The sequence below is a fragment of the Lithobates pipiens genome, unplaced genomic scaffold, assembly GCF_037356315.1.
Source record: "Lithobates pipiens isolate NorthernLeopardFrog02 unplaced genomic scaffold, aLitPip1_a1.2 Scaffold_25, whole genome shotgun sequence".
Lineage (NCBI taxonomy): Eukaryota > Metazoa > Chordata > Amphibia > Anura > Ranidae > Lithobates > Lithobates pipiens.
This window is the reverse complement of record NW_027507787.1, coordinates 87,046,407-87,062,603: the sequence shown is the minus strand read 5'-3', so window position 1 is coordinate 87,062,603 and position 16,197 is coordinate 87,046,407. Positions and strand designations below refer to the sequence as shown.

At 49.0% G+C, this 16,197-nt stretch overlaps 1 protein-coding gene across 1 annotated transcript in view; it reads right to left on the bottom strand.

Annotated features, from left to right (window-relative positions):
- Positions 1-15,796, bottom strand: part of LOC143929766 (membrane-spanning 4-domains subfamily A member 8-like) — a 100,088-nt gene extending 84,292 nt beyond the window's left edge. The window contains exons 1-2 of the mRNA XM_077453742.1: positions 15,534-15,796; positions 13,893-13,984 (exon numbers count right to left, since the gene is read on the bottom strand). Of these exons, the coding sequence (XP_077309868.1) occupies positions 13,893-13,984; positions 15,534-15,796 (355 nt within the window). The remainder of the gene's footprint in view (positions 1-13,892; positions 13,985-15,533) is intronic.
- Between the last annotated feature and the right edge of the window lie 401 nt (positions 15,797-16,197).

Here is a 16,197-nt window from a genome sequence, read left to right as displayed (position 1 = left end):
AAAAAAGCACACCGTACTATATGCCCCTACCCTCCTCTTTGAAGAGGTTGAGCGGTGTCATATTTCTACTGGGGCTGCTTATTATGAGGGGTTCCCACCATCCCTGTGCTGTGCTGACTTCCTCCTGGGTGTTCTTATTATGAGGGGCTCCCACCATCCCTGTGCTGTGCTGACTTCCTCCTGGGGGTTCTTATTATGAGGGGATCACACCATCCCTGTGCTGTGCTGACTTCCTCCTGGGGCTGCTTACGGTGCTGCTGTCAGCGCTGTATGTCACGGAGCTGCTGTCAGCGCTGTATGTCACGGAGCTGCTGTCAGCGCTGTATGTCACGGAGCTGCTGTCAGCGCTGTATGTCACGGAGCTGCTGTCAGCGCTGTATGTCACGGAGCTGCTGTCAGCGCTGTATGTCACGGAGCTGCTGTCAGCGCTGTATGTCACGGAGCTGCTGTCAGCGCTGTATGTCACGGAGCTGCTGTCAGCGCTGTATGTCACGGAGCTGCTGTCAGCGCTGTATGTCACGGAGCTGCTGTCAGCGCTGTATGTCACGGTGCTGCTGTCAGCGCTGTATGTCACGGAGCTGCTGTCAGCGCTGTATGTCACGGAGCTGCTGTCAGTGCTGTATGTCACGGAGCTGCTGTCAGCGCTGTATGTCACGGAGCTGCTGTCAGCGCTGTATGTCACGGAGCTGCTGTCAGCGCTGTATGTCACGGTGCTGCTGTCAGCGCTGTATGTCACGGAGCTGCTGTCAGCGCTGTATGTCACGGAGCTGCTGTCAGCGCTGTATGTCACGGAGCTGCTGTCAGCGCTGTATGTCACGGAGCTGCTGTCAGCGCTGTATGTCACGGAGCTGCTGTCAGCGCTGTATGTCACGGTGCTGATGTCAGTGCTCTGTATTACGGTGCTGCTGTCAGTGCTCTGTATCTCCTGCACCCTCTTGTTTGCCTACCCTGGTCCCTGACCTTCCCTCTCCTCCATTGCCTTCATTAGCTCCATAGTCCTGAATTGTCAGAACAATTTCCCAAATAAAAAAAAAATGCTTGTAGTTATCGATCCCAAATTCACCTCATACATGTATTATGCTATTGTCCAGGTGGTGGGACTACGTGCTACCCCCTAATAATTACCCCGTGGCCGCAAATTCGACCTAAAGGTTTGCGAAATTCGCCTCCCATTGAAGTCAATGGAGCCCGCGGCGAACGGTCGTTTTCGCGAACGTTTGTGTCCGTTCGCGTTTCGCGTTCGCGAAACGTCCCGTCGGAAGTTCGTCCATCACTATTCACTAGCTTCACTGTTTGTTTTTAATAACATCTCACGCCACCCCTCTCTTATCTATGTATAAAATAACATGTAATAATACATTTTAACACTGAACTGACATTTTAAACACAGAGATTGAGTCCTGTGAATCTGTTCCTGCAGCTGCAGTATTAACTTTGTTTTAGAGTCCCAATCAGAAATTAGTCATAACAATGACTAAGTAAGCCTCTGGTGGCATCGGATGCTTGCCTACTTTTGATAAAGCCCAGTTGATCTGGTTTGTTTAGGTGGGTAAGATGTCTAAGAGCCATTACATGTATATTTTGACATTGGAATTAAACAGGGAAAATTGTGAAAATTAGTGGTTGGCTGTTTCTCTGGATTTGGGAAGGTGACCACATGTGCTGCCAAAATTTCCATTGGAAAGTAGGCAGTCGGTGATGCCATTTTATACACCAATTGTTAACATCAATTTACACTCTATCTGAAACTAAAATATAACTAAAAGCATTCTTTTTTAAATTATTGTACATTGCTCCCTACTATATTGCATTTTAGAAAACAACATCCAAGTGAACTAACTCTAAATTATGTGCTCATGCACTATTGCACGTAGTAAACTCAGTATGGTTAATGAAGCTTTTGTCATCCTTTGTTAATTCTCAATGCTGCTCTTTGGAGCCACTAACTGTATACAGTATATGCACTCCAGAGATGGCTGCATGGCACTGCATGGAGCAGCTCCTCTTCACACCTTGCAATAAATGCTGAACAAGTTACCCCTGCTGGTATCCAGTATCCAGTGGAATAGGCTTTAGAGAATAATTACTGTAGTAGCTCAGGCTACTACAACAATTGCCAGCTTCCACATCAGTACCTCAGGCATGAAAATGGCATACTTACATTGGTCCAAGCTGGACTAATGCAAGTATGCAATTAAGAACATACCTGTAGTTCAGTTTAAAGAGGAACTGCAGTCTGCTCACATAATTTGTATATTAAATACATTTTTATTGAAGATAGTAAGCCGAAACAAGTAGATGAAACAGTACAAAGTCAGTAACAGTTGTTAGGGTTACATTTGGTATCAAATATATGCGGACGCAGCCGCTAACAGACAATAGGTAACCTTAAAAAGTCTATTTGACTATAATGTAGACAGATAAAACAGGGCCTGTGCTCATTAGTTACGTAAAGAAACAAACTTTCATCAGTTTTCTTAACCTGGGTGGAAGGAAGTATACCAGCAATCTGTATGTATTTAAACATAACAAGGCAAAACAGAACAAAACAAAACGAACCAAATATCTTCGTATCGTGAACTTTAGGGAATAGACTGTAGTGTATTAACCACTTTCCGCACGACGATATACGTCGACAGAATGGCACGGGCAGGCATATGGGCGTACCTGTACGTCCCTGCCTTCCCGCGGGTGGGGGGCCCGATCGGGCCCCCCCCGGTGCCAGCGGCGGTCGGTATCCGTGCAGGAGCGATCCGGGATGAGGGGGCGGCCATTCATTCATGGCCACCCCCTCGCGATCGCTCCTGACGAATGGAAGTGAAGCATTGCATCACTTCCTCTCCTGTAATGTAAACACAGGAGAGGAAGTGATGTAATCTCTCCTCCGTGTCGGTATTTTTCGTTCCGGCTCCGAGGAGAGAGGATCGGTGAGTTGCACCAACACGACACTTCACAGTAGAACATGCCAGGCACATTCACACCCCCCCTTCACCCCCCGATCACCCCCCCAATTACCCCTGCCCCCCCAGTCACAGTGACACCAATTGCATTTTTTATTTTTTTTTGCATTGGTGTCATTTGTGACTGTAATAACTGTTAGGGCAGTTAGGGTTAGCCCCCTTTAGTTCTAATGTACCCCCCTAACTAGTGATGGACGAACTTCCGACGGGACGTTTCGCGAACGCGAAACGCGAACGGACACAAACGTTCGCGAAAACGACCGTTCGCCGCGGGCTCCATTGACTTCAATGGGAGGCGAATTTCGCAAACCTTTAGGTCGAATTTGCGGCCACGGGGTAATTATTAGGGGGTAGCACGTAGTCCCACCACCTGGACAATAGCATAATACATGTATGAGGTGAATTTGGGATCGATAACTACAAGCATTTTTTTTTTATTTGGGAAATTGTTCTGACAATTCAGGACTATGGAGCTAATGAAGGCAATGGAGGAGAGGGAAGGTCAGGGACCAGGGTAGGCAAACAAGAGGGTGCAGGAGATACAGAGCACTGACAGCAGCACCGTAATACAGAGCACTGACATCAGCACCGTGACATACAGCGCTGACAGCAGCTCCGTGACATACAGCGCTGACAGCAGCTCCGTGACATACAGCGCTGACAGCAGCTCCGTGACATACAGCGCTGACAGCAGCTCCGTGACATACAGCGCTGACAGCAGCTCCGTGACATACAGCGCTGACAGCAGCACCGTGACATACAGCGCTGACAGCAGCTCCGTGACATACAGCGCTGACAGCAGCTCCGTGACATACAGCGCTGACAGCAGCTCCGTGACATACAGCGCTGACAGCAGCTCCGTGACATACAGCGCTGACAGCAGCTCCGTGACATACAGCGCTGACAGCAGCACCGTGACATACAGCGCTGACAGCAGCTCCGTGACATACAGCGCTGACAGCAGCTCCGTGACATACAGCGCTGACAGCAGCTCCGTGACATACAGCGCTGACAGCAGCTCCGTGACATACAGCGCTGACAGCAGCTCCGTGACATACAGCGCTGACAGCAGCTCCGTGACATACAGCGCTGACAGCAGCTCCGTGACATACAGCGCTGACAGCAGCTCCGTGACATACAGCGCTGACAGCAGCACCGTAAGCAGCCCCAGGAGGAAGTCAGCACAGCACAGGGATGGTGTGATCCCCTCATAATAAGAACCCCCAGGAGGAAGTCAGCACAGCACAGGGATGGTGGGAGCCCCTCATAATAAGAACACCCAGGAGGAAGTCAGCACAGCACAGGGATGGTGGGAACCCCTCATAATAAGCAGCCCCAGTAGAAATATGACACCGCTCAACCTCTTCAAAGAGGAGGGTAGGGGCATATAGTACGGTGTGCTTTTTTGGGTCAGGGAAGTGAGCCAAATGAATTAAGAAGGTCTGTGTGCTTGATTCCAAAAATTGTTTATAGACATATACATGGTCTACTGATCACATGTGTTGAATTCCTCCGAGATCCATGCCTCATTCATTTTTAGAAATGTGAGGTAGTTAACACTGTGGTGAGCTAGGCGAGTACGCTTATCGGTCACAATCCCCCCTGCTGCGCTGAACGTCCTTTCGGACAGGACACTGGATGAGGGGCAAGCCAACAGTTCGATTGCAAATTGGGCAAGCTCTGGCCAGAGGTCAAGCCTGCCCACCCAGTAGTCTAGGGGTTCATCACTCCTCAGAGCGTCCACATCGGCCGTTAACCCAATGTAGTCGGACACCTGACGGTCTAGGCGTTCCCTGATGCTGGATCCGGATGACACCTGTCGATGGGTCGGCTGAAAGAATGACCTCATATCCGAAGTCACCAACACATCTTCAAACCGGCCTCTTCTTGCAGGCGCTGTTGGATTGGTACCCGCAAATCCTTCTCTGGGAGTGGGAATTGCTCCTCTGCCAGCGCACGCAAAAGCAGAATGCAGCATTTCTCGAAGCAAGGCCTGGAAGTGCTGCATTCTGACAGCCCTCTGCGACGGCGGTAACATTTCCGCCATTTTGTGTTTGTACCGGGGGTCTAAGTACGTTGCCACCCAGTACTGGTCCTTGACCCTCATGCTTTTTATACGGGGGTCCCTATTAAAACACTGGAGCATGAAGGCCCCCATTTGCACTAAAGTGGAAGCGGTGTGGTGGCCTGGCTCCTGCTCATCATCCAGGATAATGTCGTCCTCTTCATTCTCCTCTCCCCATCCTCGCACAACAGGGATCCCAGAAAGGTTTAAAGCATGCTCTTCTTGCTCCTGCTCATCCGCCCCGGCACCATCCTCCTCTGACTCCTCATCAGACTCCTGTTGTTGACTTGTCTCAGATAGAGTAGCCCCCCCTGGGAATTCATCCAGCATTGCGACTTCCTCATCTTCCCGCTCCTGCTCCTCCACAGCCTGATCAATGACACGACGCAATGCACGCTCCAGAAAGAAGGCATAAGGTACCATGTCACTGATGGCGCCATGGCTGCGACTGACCAGTTTGGTGATCTCCTCAAATGGCCGCAGAAGTCTGCATGTGTCGCGCATGAGCAGCCACTGGCGCGGTGAAAAAAAACCCAGCTCCCCAGAACCGTTTCTTTCGCAGAGTTCATACAGGTAGACGTTAACTGCACGTTTCTGCTGGAGCAGCCTATCAAGCATATAGAAGGTTGAGTTCCATCGCGTCGGGCAATCGCAAATAAGACGTCTGACCGGCAGATGGTGTCGCCGCTGAATGTCAGCAAGGCGAGCCATGGCCGTGTAAGATCTTCTGAAATGGGCCGAGATTTTCCTTGCCTGCCGCAAGATGTCCTGGACCCCAGGGTATTTGACAAGGAATCGCTGCACGACCAAGTTTAAGACGTGTGCCATGCACGGCACGTGCGTGATTTTGCCCTGTTTCAATGCGCTAAGCAGATTGGCACCGTTGTCACACACCACTTTACCAACTGTCAAATTGAGCGGTGTTAGCCACTCATCTGCCTGTGAACGCAAAGCTGAAAGGAGTGCCGGGCCAGTGTGGCTCTTTGCTTCCAGGCACAACAGACGCAGCACGGCATGGCAACGTCTCACCTGGCATGTGGAATAGGTTCTGGGGAGCTTGGGCGGTGCAGTGGAAGAGACGCTAGCAGCGGAAAAGGAGGAGGCAGCTGAGGAGGAGAGGGAGGAGGATGGAGTAGGAGGAGGAGAAGAAGAGTCAGGCCTGCATGCAATCCGTGGCGGTAAAACCAAATCTACACGGGTGCCACGGGTTACATGCTTGACGGCCGTCAGAAGGTTCACCCAGTGGGCAGTAAAACTGATATACCTTCCCTGCCCGTGTTTGCTAGACCACGTGTCTGTGGTCAGATGTATCTTGGCACCGACACTGTGTGCCAGAGATACATTCACTTGCCGCTGAACATGGCCATATAGCTCTGGGATGCCCTTCTCTGAGAAATACTTCCTTCCTGGGACCTTCCATTGTGGTGTTCCAATGGCCACAAATTTGCGAAAGGCCTCCGAGTCCACCAGTTTATATGGCAGTAGTTGGCGGGCTATGAGTTCTGACAAGCCAGCCGCCAACCGTTGGGCAAGAGGGTTATCCGGCGTCATCATTTTTTTACGCTCAAACATTAGGCCCACGGAAGCCTGCCTTTTTGCAGAAAAATGTGAGCTTGGCGTGATGGAAGGTGGAGTGGAGGACAATTGTGAGGAGAGAGGAGAAGGAGAAGTAGAAGACGAGGCTGGACGGTGAGAGCCTGCAGTGTGGCTTTGTGTGTTCCGTTGCTCCCACTGGGCTCGGTGATGGCTGCTCATGTGCCTTCTTAAGGCGGTCGTCCCTAGGTGAGTATTGGGCTTACCGCGACTAACGCGTTGACTGCAAAGATTGCAGATGGCAACGCTATTGTCAGCAGCGGACACGTTAAAAAAAGCCCACACTGCGGAGCCATGTGCCGGTGTCCTGGGAGCGCCAGATGTGACCGTACATGGTCGATGACTCGCTCCTGATACATTTGCAGTCTGCTTTGTCCCTGCTGTGCAATGTAAGTCATTGCTGCTTCTCCTCCCTATCTGCTGGTCCATATCTCCCTCTGAACTCCCCTCCTCTTCCTCTCTTGTGGGCACCCACGTGACATCACTAGACACGTCATCATCAACGTCACCTTCCCCACCGCTATAAGTAGAGTAGGCAGCAACACCGGGGACCAACCTCCTCCTTGGGCTGATCTGGGTACTGGCGTCAGACTGCTGAGTAGCGCTTGTTGCTACCTCCTCTTCCTGATCCAATACCAAGAGTGGCTGCGCATCAGAAATGTCCTCTTGATATGGATCGGAAAATAATTCCAGTGACTCAAGCGGAAGGTATGTGGTGGTGGTGGTGGTGGTCGTGTTGTTGGTGGTAGTGTCTTTGGGGGTGCACATAGCAGAGAGTGAAGAAGAGGGTGCAGATCGAGAGGATGAGGAGGGTGCAGAAGAGTAAGGCTGAGCGAGCCACTCAACCAAGTCTGGTGCATCCTTTAAAGTAATTGAACGCACCTTCTGCAACTTCCCACTTTGGCTCAAGCCTGTTGCTCCTGCCCTACCCCTACCACCCCTGCGGAAGGGCCTGCCTCTTCCTCTGCATGTCATTTTTTAAATGACCCTGTGACAAAACTCTTAGTCCCTATACCGCTGAAGGACTGCTGCAGTATAGGTGAGCGGTCAGCAGTGGTGCACGTCAACCCTATCTATTGTGGACCTATAGCGGTCCTTACAGAACAGCAGACTGTACCGCACTCAAGCCTATGTACCGTAGCACCCTATACCAAGTTACCAGTCCTTATAAGAACTTTTGTGGACCAAGCAGGTTGTGTATTAGTGTTTAGCAGACTGTACGTCAGTCCCTATACCGCTGAAGGACTGCTGCAGTATAGGGCAGCGGTCAGCAGTGGTGCACGTCAACCCTATCTATTGTGGACCGATAGCGGTCCTTACAGAACAGCAGACTGTACCGCACTCAAGCCTATGTACCGTAGCACCCTATACCAAGTTACCAGTCCTTATAAGAACTTTTGTGGACCAAGCAGGTTGTGTATTAGTGTTTAGCAGACTGTACGTCAGTCCCTATACCGCTGAAGGACTGCTGCAGTATAGGGCAGCGGTCAGCAGTGGTGCACGTCAACCCTATCTATTGTGGACCGATAGCGGTCCTTACAGAACAGCAGACTGTATCGCACTCAAGCCTATGTACCGTAGCACCCTATACCAAGTTACCAGTCCTTATAAGAACTTTTGTGGACCAAGCAGGTTGTGTATTAGTGTTTAGCAGACTGTACGTCAGTCCCTATACCGCTGAAGGACTGCTGCAGTATAGGGCAGCGGTCAGCAGTGGTGCACGTCAACCCTATCTATTGTGGACCGATAGCGGTCCTTACAGAACAGCAGACTGTACCGCACTCAAGCCTATGTACCGTAGCACCCTATACCAAGTTACCAGTCCTTATAAGAACTTTTGTGGAACAAGCAGGTTGTGTGTTAGTGATTAGCAGACTGTACGTCAGTCCCTATACCGCTGAAGGACTGCTGCAGTATAGGTGAGCGGTCAGCAGTGGTGCACGTCAACCCTATCTATTGTGGACCGATAGCGGTCCTTACAGAACAGCAGACTGTACCGCACTCAAGCCTATGTACCGTAGCACCCTATACCAAGTTACCAGTCCTTATAAGAACTTTTGTGGACCAAGCAGGTTGTGTATTAGTGTTTAGCAGACTGTACGTCAGTCCCTATACCGCTGAAGGACTGCTGCAGTATAGGGCAGCGGTCAGCAGTGGTGCACGTCAACCCTATCTATTGTGGACCGATAGCGGTCCTTACAGAACAGCAGACTGTACCGCACTCAAGCCTATGTACCGTAGCACCCTATACCAAGTTACCAGTCCTTATAAGAACTTTTGTGGACCAAGCAGGTTGTGTATTAGTGTTTAGCAGACTGTACGTCAGTCCCTATACCGCTGAAGGACTGCTGCAGTATAGGGCAGCGGTCAGCAGTGGTGCACGTCAACCCTATCTATTGTGGACCGATAGCGGTCCTTACAGAACAGCAGACTGTACCGCACTCAAGCCTATGTACCGTAGCACCCTATACCAAGTTACCAGTCCTTATAAGAACTTTTGTGGAACAAGCAGGTTGTGTGTTAGTGATTAGCAGACTGTACGTCAGTCCCTATACCGCTGAAGGACTGCTGCAGTATAGGGCAGCGGTCAGCAGTGGTGCACGTCAACCCTATCTATTGTGGACCGATAGCGGTCCTTACAGAACAGCAGACTGTACCGCACTCAAGCCTATGTACCGTAGCACCCTATACCAAGTTACCAGTCCTTATAAGAACTTTTGTGGAACAAGCAGGTTGTGTGTTAGTGATTAGCAGACTGTACGTCAGTCCCTATACCGCTGAAGGACTGCTGCAGTATAGGTGAGCGGTCAGCAGTGGTGCACGTCAACCCTATCTATTGTGGACCGATAGCGGTCCTTACAGAACAGCAGACTGTACCGCACTCAAGCCTATGTACCGTAGCACCCTATACCAAGTTACCAGTCCTTATAAGAACTTTTGTGGACCAAGCAGGTTGTGTATTAGTGTTTAGCAGACTGTACGTCAGTCCCTATACCGCTGAAGGACTGCTGCAGTATAGGGCAGCGGTCAGCAGTGGTGCACGTCAACCCTATCTATTGTGGACCGATAGCGGTCCTTACAGAACAGCAGACTGTACCGCACTCAAGCCTATGTACCGTAGCACCCTATACCAAGTTACCAGTCCTTATAAGAACTTTTGTGGACCAAGCAGGTTGTGTATTAGTGTTTAGCAGACTGTACGTCAGTCCCTATACCGCTGAAGGACTGCTGCAGTATAGGGCAGCGGTCAGCAGTGGTGCACGTCAACCCTATCTATTGTGGACCGATAGCGGTCCTTACAGAACAGCAGACTGTACCGCACTCAAGCCTATGTACCGTAGCACCCTATACCAAGTTACCAGTCCTTATAAGAACTTTTGTGGAACAAGCAGGTTGTGTGTTAGTGATTAGCAGACTGTACGTCAGTCCCTATACCGCTGAAGGACTGCTGCAGTATAGGGCAGCGGTCAGCAGTGGTGCACGTCAACCCTATCTATTGTGGACCGATAGCGGTCCTTACAGAACAGCAGACTGTACCGCACTCAAGCCTATGTACCGTAGCACCCTATACCAAGTTACCAGTCCTTATAAGAACTTTTGTGGAACAAGTGAGTTGTGAATGTTTAGCAGACTGCAGCAGAAGGGCAGCAGTCAAGTATAATATCCTTTCTATATTTGGAAGAAAGAATATTATACATGTACAAGCCTATTACTGTACCACTGATACCAGTCCTGAAAAGAACCTTTGTGGAACTAATAATAACAGCAAGTCTTTAAAATTACCCTCACTGCCTGACAACACTGCTTCCTTCCTGTCCCTATACAAATTGGCAAAAAAAGAGAACGATTAGTGGTTACTGGAACAGCTCTTTTGTGGACCTTGATAGTAACAGCTAATGATGATGATGATGATGATGATGATGAAAGACTAATCTGGCTGTCCCTGTAGCATACACCGTCCTTTCCCTTTCTCTAAACTAACAAAAGACACTCAGGCTGCTGCAAGAATCAGCAGCACAGCAAACCTATCAACACCTAACACCTATACCAGTCCTGAAAAGAACTTTTGTGTACCAAATAGCTAGTGGTTTATCTCTCCCTACTCCACACAGGAACCTGTCCCTATCGTAACAGAAGAAAGAATGTAAAATGGCCACCGGATCGGGTGTATTTATAGGTTAGGGGGAATGTACAAGTGTCCATGTGCTGTCATGTCTCAATTGGCTGTCCTGTATCACATGATAAACGTGTCACCAAAGGTTAAAGTTCTTGTATACATTAAACACGTAAGTCCGCCGCGGCGAACGACGGAAAAAGGCGTTCGAACGTGCGGACCGCGAATGTCGGAAATTCGCCGCGAAACGACCGCCGGGCGAACCGTTCGGCCATCACTACCCCTAACCCCCCCAATAAAGGTTTAACCCCGTGATCACCCCCCGTCGCCAGTGTCACTAAGGCTGGGTTCACATTGCAGCGGTTTATGAGAACGGATTCGATTCGCACCGCACTGCAGTGCAAATCACATCCGATCTCTGTGCGATTTGAGTTCAGCCATACAGATAGTATGGCTGAATTCGCGCCGCACCCGCCGCAAATTCGCACGGGACCCTTTTTTTGGTCCGCAGCAGAATCGGATCGCATGGGTGTTCACACCATGCGATCCGAGTTTGCAGATCGCATTGCAGATCGCATCTTGGCATTTTATGGCCTTCAAAACTGTGATAGGTAGTGAGGAGTGAAATTACAAATGTATGCCCTTAGAAATCCTGAAGGCGGTGCTTGGCTTTCGGGGCTAGGCTTCCAAAAAGTCGACCACATGTGGTATCCCCGTACTCAGGAGAAGCAGCAGAATGTATTTTGGGGTACAATTCCACATATAACCATGGCATGTGTGAGCAATATATCATTTAGTGACAACTTTGTGTAAAAAAAAAAATTTTTTTTTTTTGTCATTATTCAATCGCTTGAGGCAAAAAAATTAAATATTCAATGGGCTCAACATGCCTCTTATCAATTTCCTTAGGGTATCTACTTTCCAAAATGGGGTCATTTGGGGGGGTTTTGTACTGCCCTGCCATTTTAGCACCTCAAGAAATGAGATAGGCAGTCATAAACTAAAAGCTACGTAAATTCCAGAAAACGTACCGTATATACTCGAGTATAAGCCGAGATTTTCAGCCTCTTTTTGAGGCTGAAAGTGCCCCCCTCGGCTTATACTCGAGTCATCGCTGTCTGCCTGCTCGATCAGCGTGTCGAGCAGACAGACAGCGGCCATTCTATAATTCAAAAGCCGCGCCTCCGGCTCCGCCTTCGCCTGTGATAGGCGGAACACTGAATTTCCCAGCAGCCTGTGTTCCGCCTATCACCGACATCGTCTCATCCTCGTACTACGGACGAGGATGAGACGATGTCCGTGATAGGCGGAACACAGGCTGCTGGGAAATTGTGTTCCGCCTATCACAGACAGGGAGGCGCGGCATTTGAACAGGGGAATGGGCGCCGACGAAGAGCGGTGATCCTGGGACGGGACCGGACGGAGGCTCGGCTCGGGACGGGACGGGACCGGACGGAGTCTCGGGACGGGACGGGACGGGACCGGATGGAGGCTCGGGACGGGACCGGACGGAGGCTCGGGACGGGACGGGACCGGACGGAGGCTCGGGACGGGACGGGACCGGACGGAGGCTCGGGACCGGACGGAGGCTCAGGACACAGGTAGGCTGGACACACAAGGCCACACACACACACACACACACACACACACACACACACACACACACGGATGGACACACACACACACAGGGATGGATGGATGGATGGACACACACACAGGGATGGATGGATGGATGGACACACACACACACAGGGATGGATGGATGGATGGACACACACACAGGGATGGATGGATGGATGGATGGACACACACACACAGGGATGGATGGACACACACACACACAGGGATGGATGGATGGATGGACACACACACAGGGATGGACAGGCATATCTCACCCTCGGCTTATACACGAGTCAATAGGTTTCCCAGTTTTTTGGGGGTAAATTGGGGGCCTCGGCTTATACTCGGGTCGGCCTATACTCGAGTATATACGGTACCTTAGTTTGTAGATGTGACAACTTTTGCGCAAACCAATAAATATACAGTTATTGACTTTTTTTTTACCAAAGACATGTGGCTGAATACATTTTGGCCTAAATGTATGACTAAAATTGAGTTTATTGGATTTTTCTAATAACAAAAAGTAGAAAATATCATTTTTTTTCAAAATTTGCGGTCTTTTTACGTTTATATCGCAAAAAATAAAAATCGCAGAGTCAGTCAAATACCTTTAAAAGAAAGCTCTATTTGTGGGAAAAAAAGGACGCAAATTTTGTTTGGGTACAACATTGCATGACCGCGCAATTACCAGTTAAAGGAGCGCAGTGCCAAATTGTAAAAAGACCTCTGGTCATTGACCAGCAAAATGGTCCGGTCTGAAAGTGGTTAATTTCAGTTTCTCTGGGTGTACGCACCATAGGGGTTGACACAAGGGATTGATGACTAATAGTGATGAGGGTGTTTAGGTGCGGGGAGGTATCGAATCCAAGGATGTCTGTGGGAGGAGCGGGTATGTGTATCGTGATGTTAACATACAGGGGTCCAGATAGATCTAAGATCTTGTAGGAGGGGACGTCTCACAGGCAAAGAATGAAATAGTGTGAAAGTGGTCCGTTGTAGCTTTTGGGGAGATCAGACTTGTGTAAGGTGTTTATAGGTGTCTGTGGTCTTGAAATGTATCCAACAAGCCCAAGTAGCTGTAAATTTCATGGGGGTGTCTCTTGCTTGGTGTATTAGGTCCTCCATTGCCATAGTAGCATCGATGCGGTTAAACCAGTCTCGCATGTTTGGAGGGTTAGGGGAACGCCATTTATGTGGAATGCATATTCTGGCAGCGTTTACCATGTGCATAGCCAAAGACTTGTAATAGGGGCGAATGGGCTTATCTGAGTGATGTAGTAAAAATTGGGCCGGAGACTTATCCAACTGGTAGGTGGTGACGATAGATATTGTCTTGTGCACTTCTGACCAGTAAGGTTGTATAATTGGACACGTCCACCAAATGTGTATAAATGTTCCCACCTCCGTATTGTACCTCCAACATGTCTGGGTGTTAGAGGAGTTCATTAGGTGGAGTTTATGAGGCGTATTGTACCATCTAGAAGCGATTTTGAAAGCGTTTTCCTGTGTATGAACGTTGACTGTTCCCTTATGGACAAACCTGAAAATATTTTCCCAATCTGTATCAGTAATGTTTGTGTGAAGGTCGTTAGCCCATTTTTGTCGTGTTTGGAGGTCCAACTGAGTACAACCCTGGAATAGGAGAGATTAAGTGAGTGAAATCAGGTGCTGTTGGGGTTCCTCAGTGGAGCATAGCTTTTCAAAGGTTGACAGGGCTCTGGACCAATTCGGTCTGAGTTTGTGGTTGAGTAGAAAATGACGAAGATGCAGGTATGTCCAGAAAGGGAAGGCCTCATGGGACGTGAGAGTTACTAATTCTGCTCGGGATAAGAGTTTATCATTACAAAAGAAGTGAGATGCTCTAACTGTAGTGTGTGGCCATCCCGCTGTCAGAAAGGATGGGTGCAAGCCAGGGGCGAAATCTGGATTTCCTCTAAGGGGGGTCATTGGTCCATTTGCGGAGGAAATCTTGTGGTGGGCACTAGCCCAATGGAGTGAATGTAGGGTCGGTCCTATCAGGGGATGAGTTTTGTGTGTTCGTGATTGGTATCGATAGCTAAGCCAGGGAAGGGAAGTCAGTGGGTCGGGAGAAAATGATTGTTCAAGACGTACCCAATCTTTAAGCGAGGCATGAACGTGCCAGTCGATTATCCGAGTAAGGTGACATGCTACCTGGTATTTGCGAATATCAGGAAGGCTGGTTCCTCATTGAAGTTTTGGAGTGGTTAGTTTAAGGAAACTTAGACGAGGGCGACGTTTGTTCCATATGAACAGTGTGCACAATTTACGGTATGTGGTGAAAAAGGACGAAGGGAGTTTTATCGGAATAGTTTGCATTAGATACAAAATACGTGGGAGAATATTCATCTTAATGATTGCAATTCTACCGAACCAGGAGAATCGTTCAGGGGTCCAGGATTTGAAGTCAGCACAAATCTTCTGCATTAATGGGCTGTAGTTTAAGTTGTATAGATCTGATAGTGAGGCTGGGAGTTGAACACCTAAATATGTGATGGATCTATCTTTCCATTGAAAGGGAAAGTTGGTGCGGCAGAGAGAACATAGAGGTTTGGGTAGGGTGATATTAAGGGCACTAGATTTGTCGAGGTTGATTTGTAGGTTCGAAAGGATTTTAAAGTTAGCAAAGTCTTGAAGTAGATTAGGGATGGTGGTGAGGGGGGCAGACAGGAAGAGGAGAATATCGTCTGCGAAAGCGGCTACCTTGTAAGTGTGGTCCTTGATGTCAATTCCTCTGATGTCGGGGTTAGCTCTAAGTCGTCTTAGAAGGGGTTCCAGTGTTAGTATGAAAATCAAGGGGGACAAAGGGCACCCTTGGCGTGTACCATTCGATATGGAGAAGGCGTCCGACAGGTGGCCGTTCACTCTAATCTGCGCAGTTGGGACTGAATACAGTGCTTGTATTAGGTTTAGCATTTTGGGGGGTAGATGTATAGCTTTGAGAACTTCTGACATGTAGTCCCAGGCCACTCTGTCGAACGCCTTCTCCGCATCCAATGACAGCATAAAACCAGGTGTTTGGGAAACAGAGAGCCAATGGCTCACATTTATTGCTTTAAGGGTATTGTCCCTTGCTTCCCTGCCGGGAATGAATCCGACTTGATCAAGACCAATGAGCTGGGGTAGAAGTGGTAGCAGTCTATTAGCCAATGTTTTCGCATACCATTTAAGGTCTACATTTAGTAAGGAGATAGGTCTGTAGTTCGTCACCACTGAAGGATCTTTGCCTGATTTTGGTATGACAGTAATGTGGGCTTGCAAAAATTCTGCGGGAGGGTTGATAGGTTCGGTGAATGATTTCAATGCTGAGAGAAAATGTGGTTTGAGGATGTCCGCGAAGGTTTTATAATAGGCCACAGTGAGGCCATCTGGGCCTGGGCTCTTGCCTGGTTTGAGTTGTTTGAGGGCATTAGTAATTTCGTCCATCGTCAAGGGGGTGTCTAATTCTCGCGCAGTGTCATCCGAAATGGGGTTGGGGCTGTATTGTTGGGGGAATTCCTTAATTTTGTCAATTCTTGAGGATTGATCGTTAGGGGAGGTCATTGGGGGGAGGTTGTAAAGTTTAGTATAGTAATGAACAAATTGACGTGCTATATCTGCCGATTTATGAATCCGTCTACCAGATGTGTCGGTTAAAGAATGGATAGTGTTGGACGCTCTTTTGGCTTGGAGGGCCCTTGCCAGTAGTTTGCTAGTTTTGTTTCCGTATTCGTAGAAAGATTTTTTGTATAGTATATATTTACGTTGGGTTTGTTTGTTCAAAATTTCAAGGAGTTCCGAGCGGGTTCTCGTGAGTTCCTGAAGTGTAGTTAGAGCTTGGGTATGTT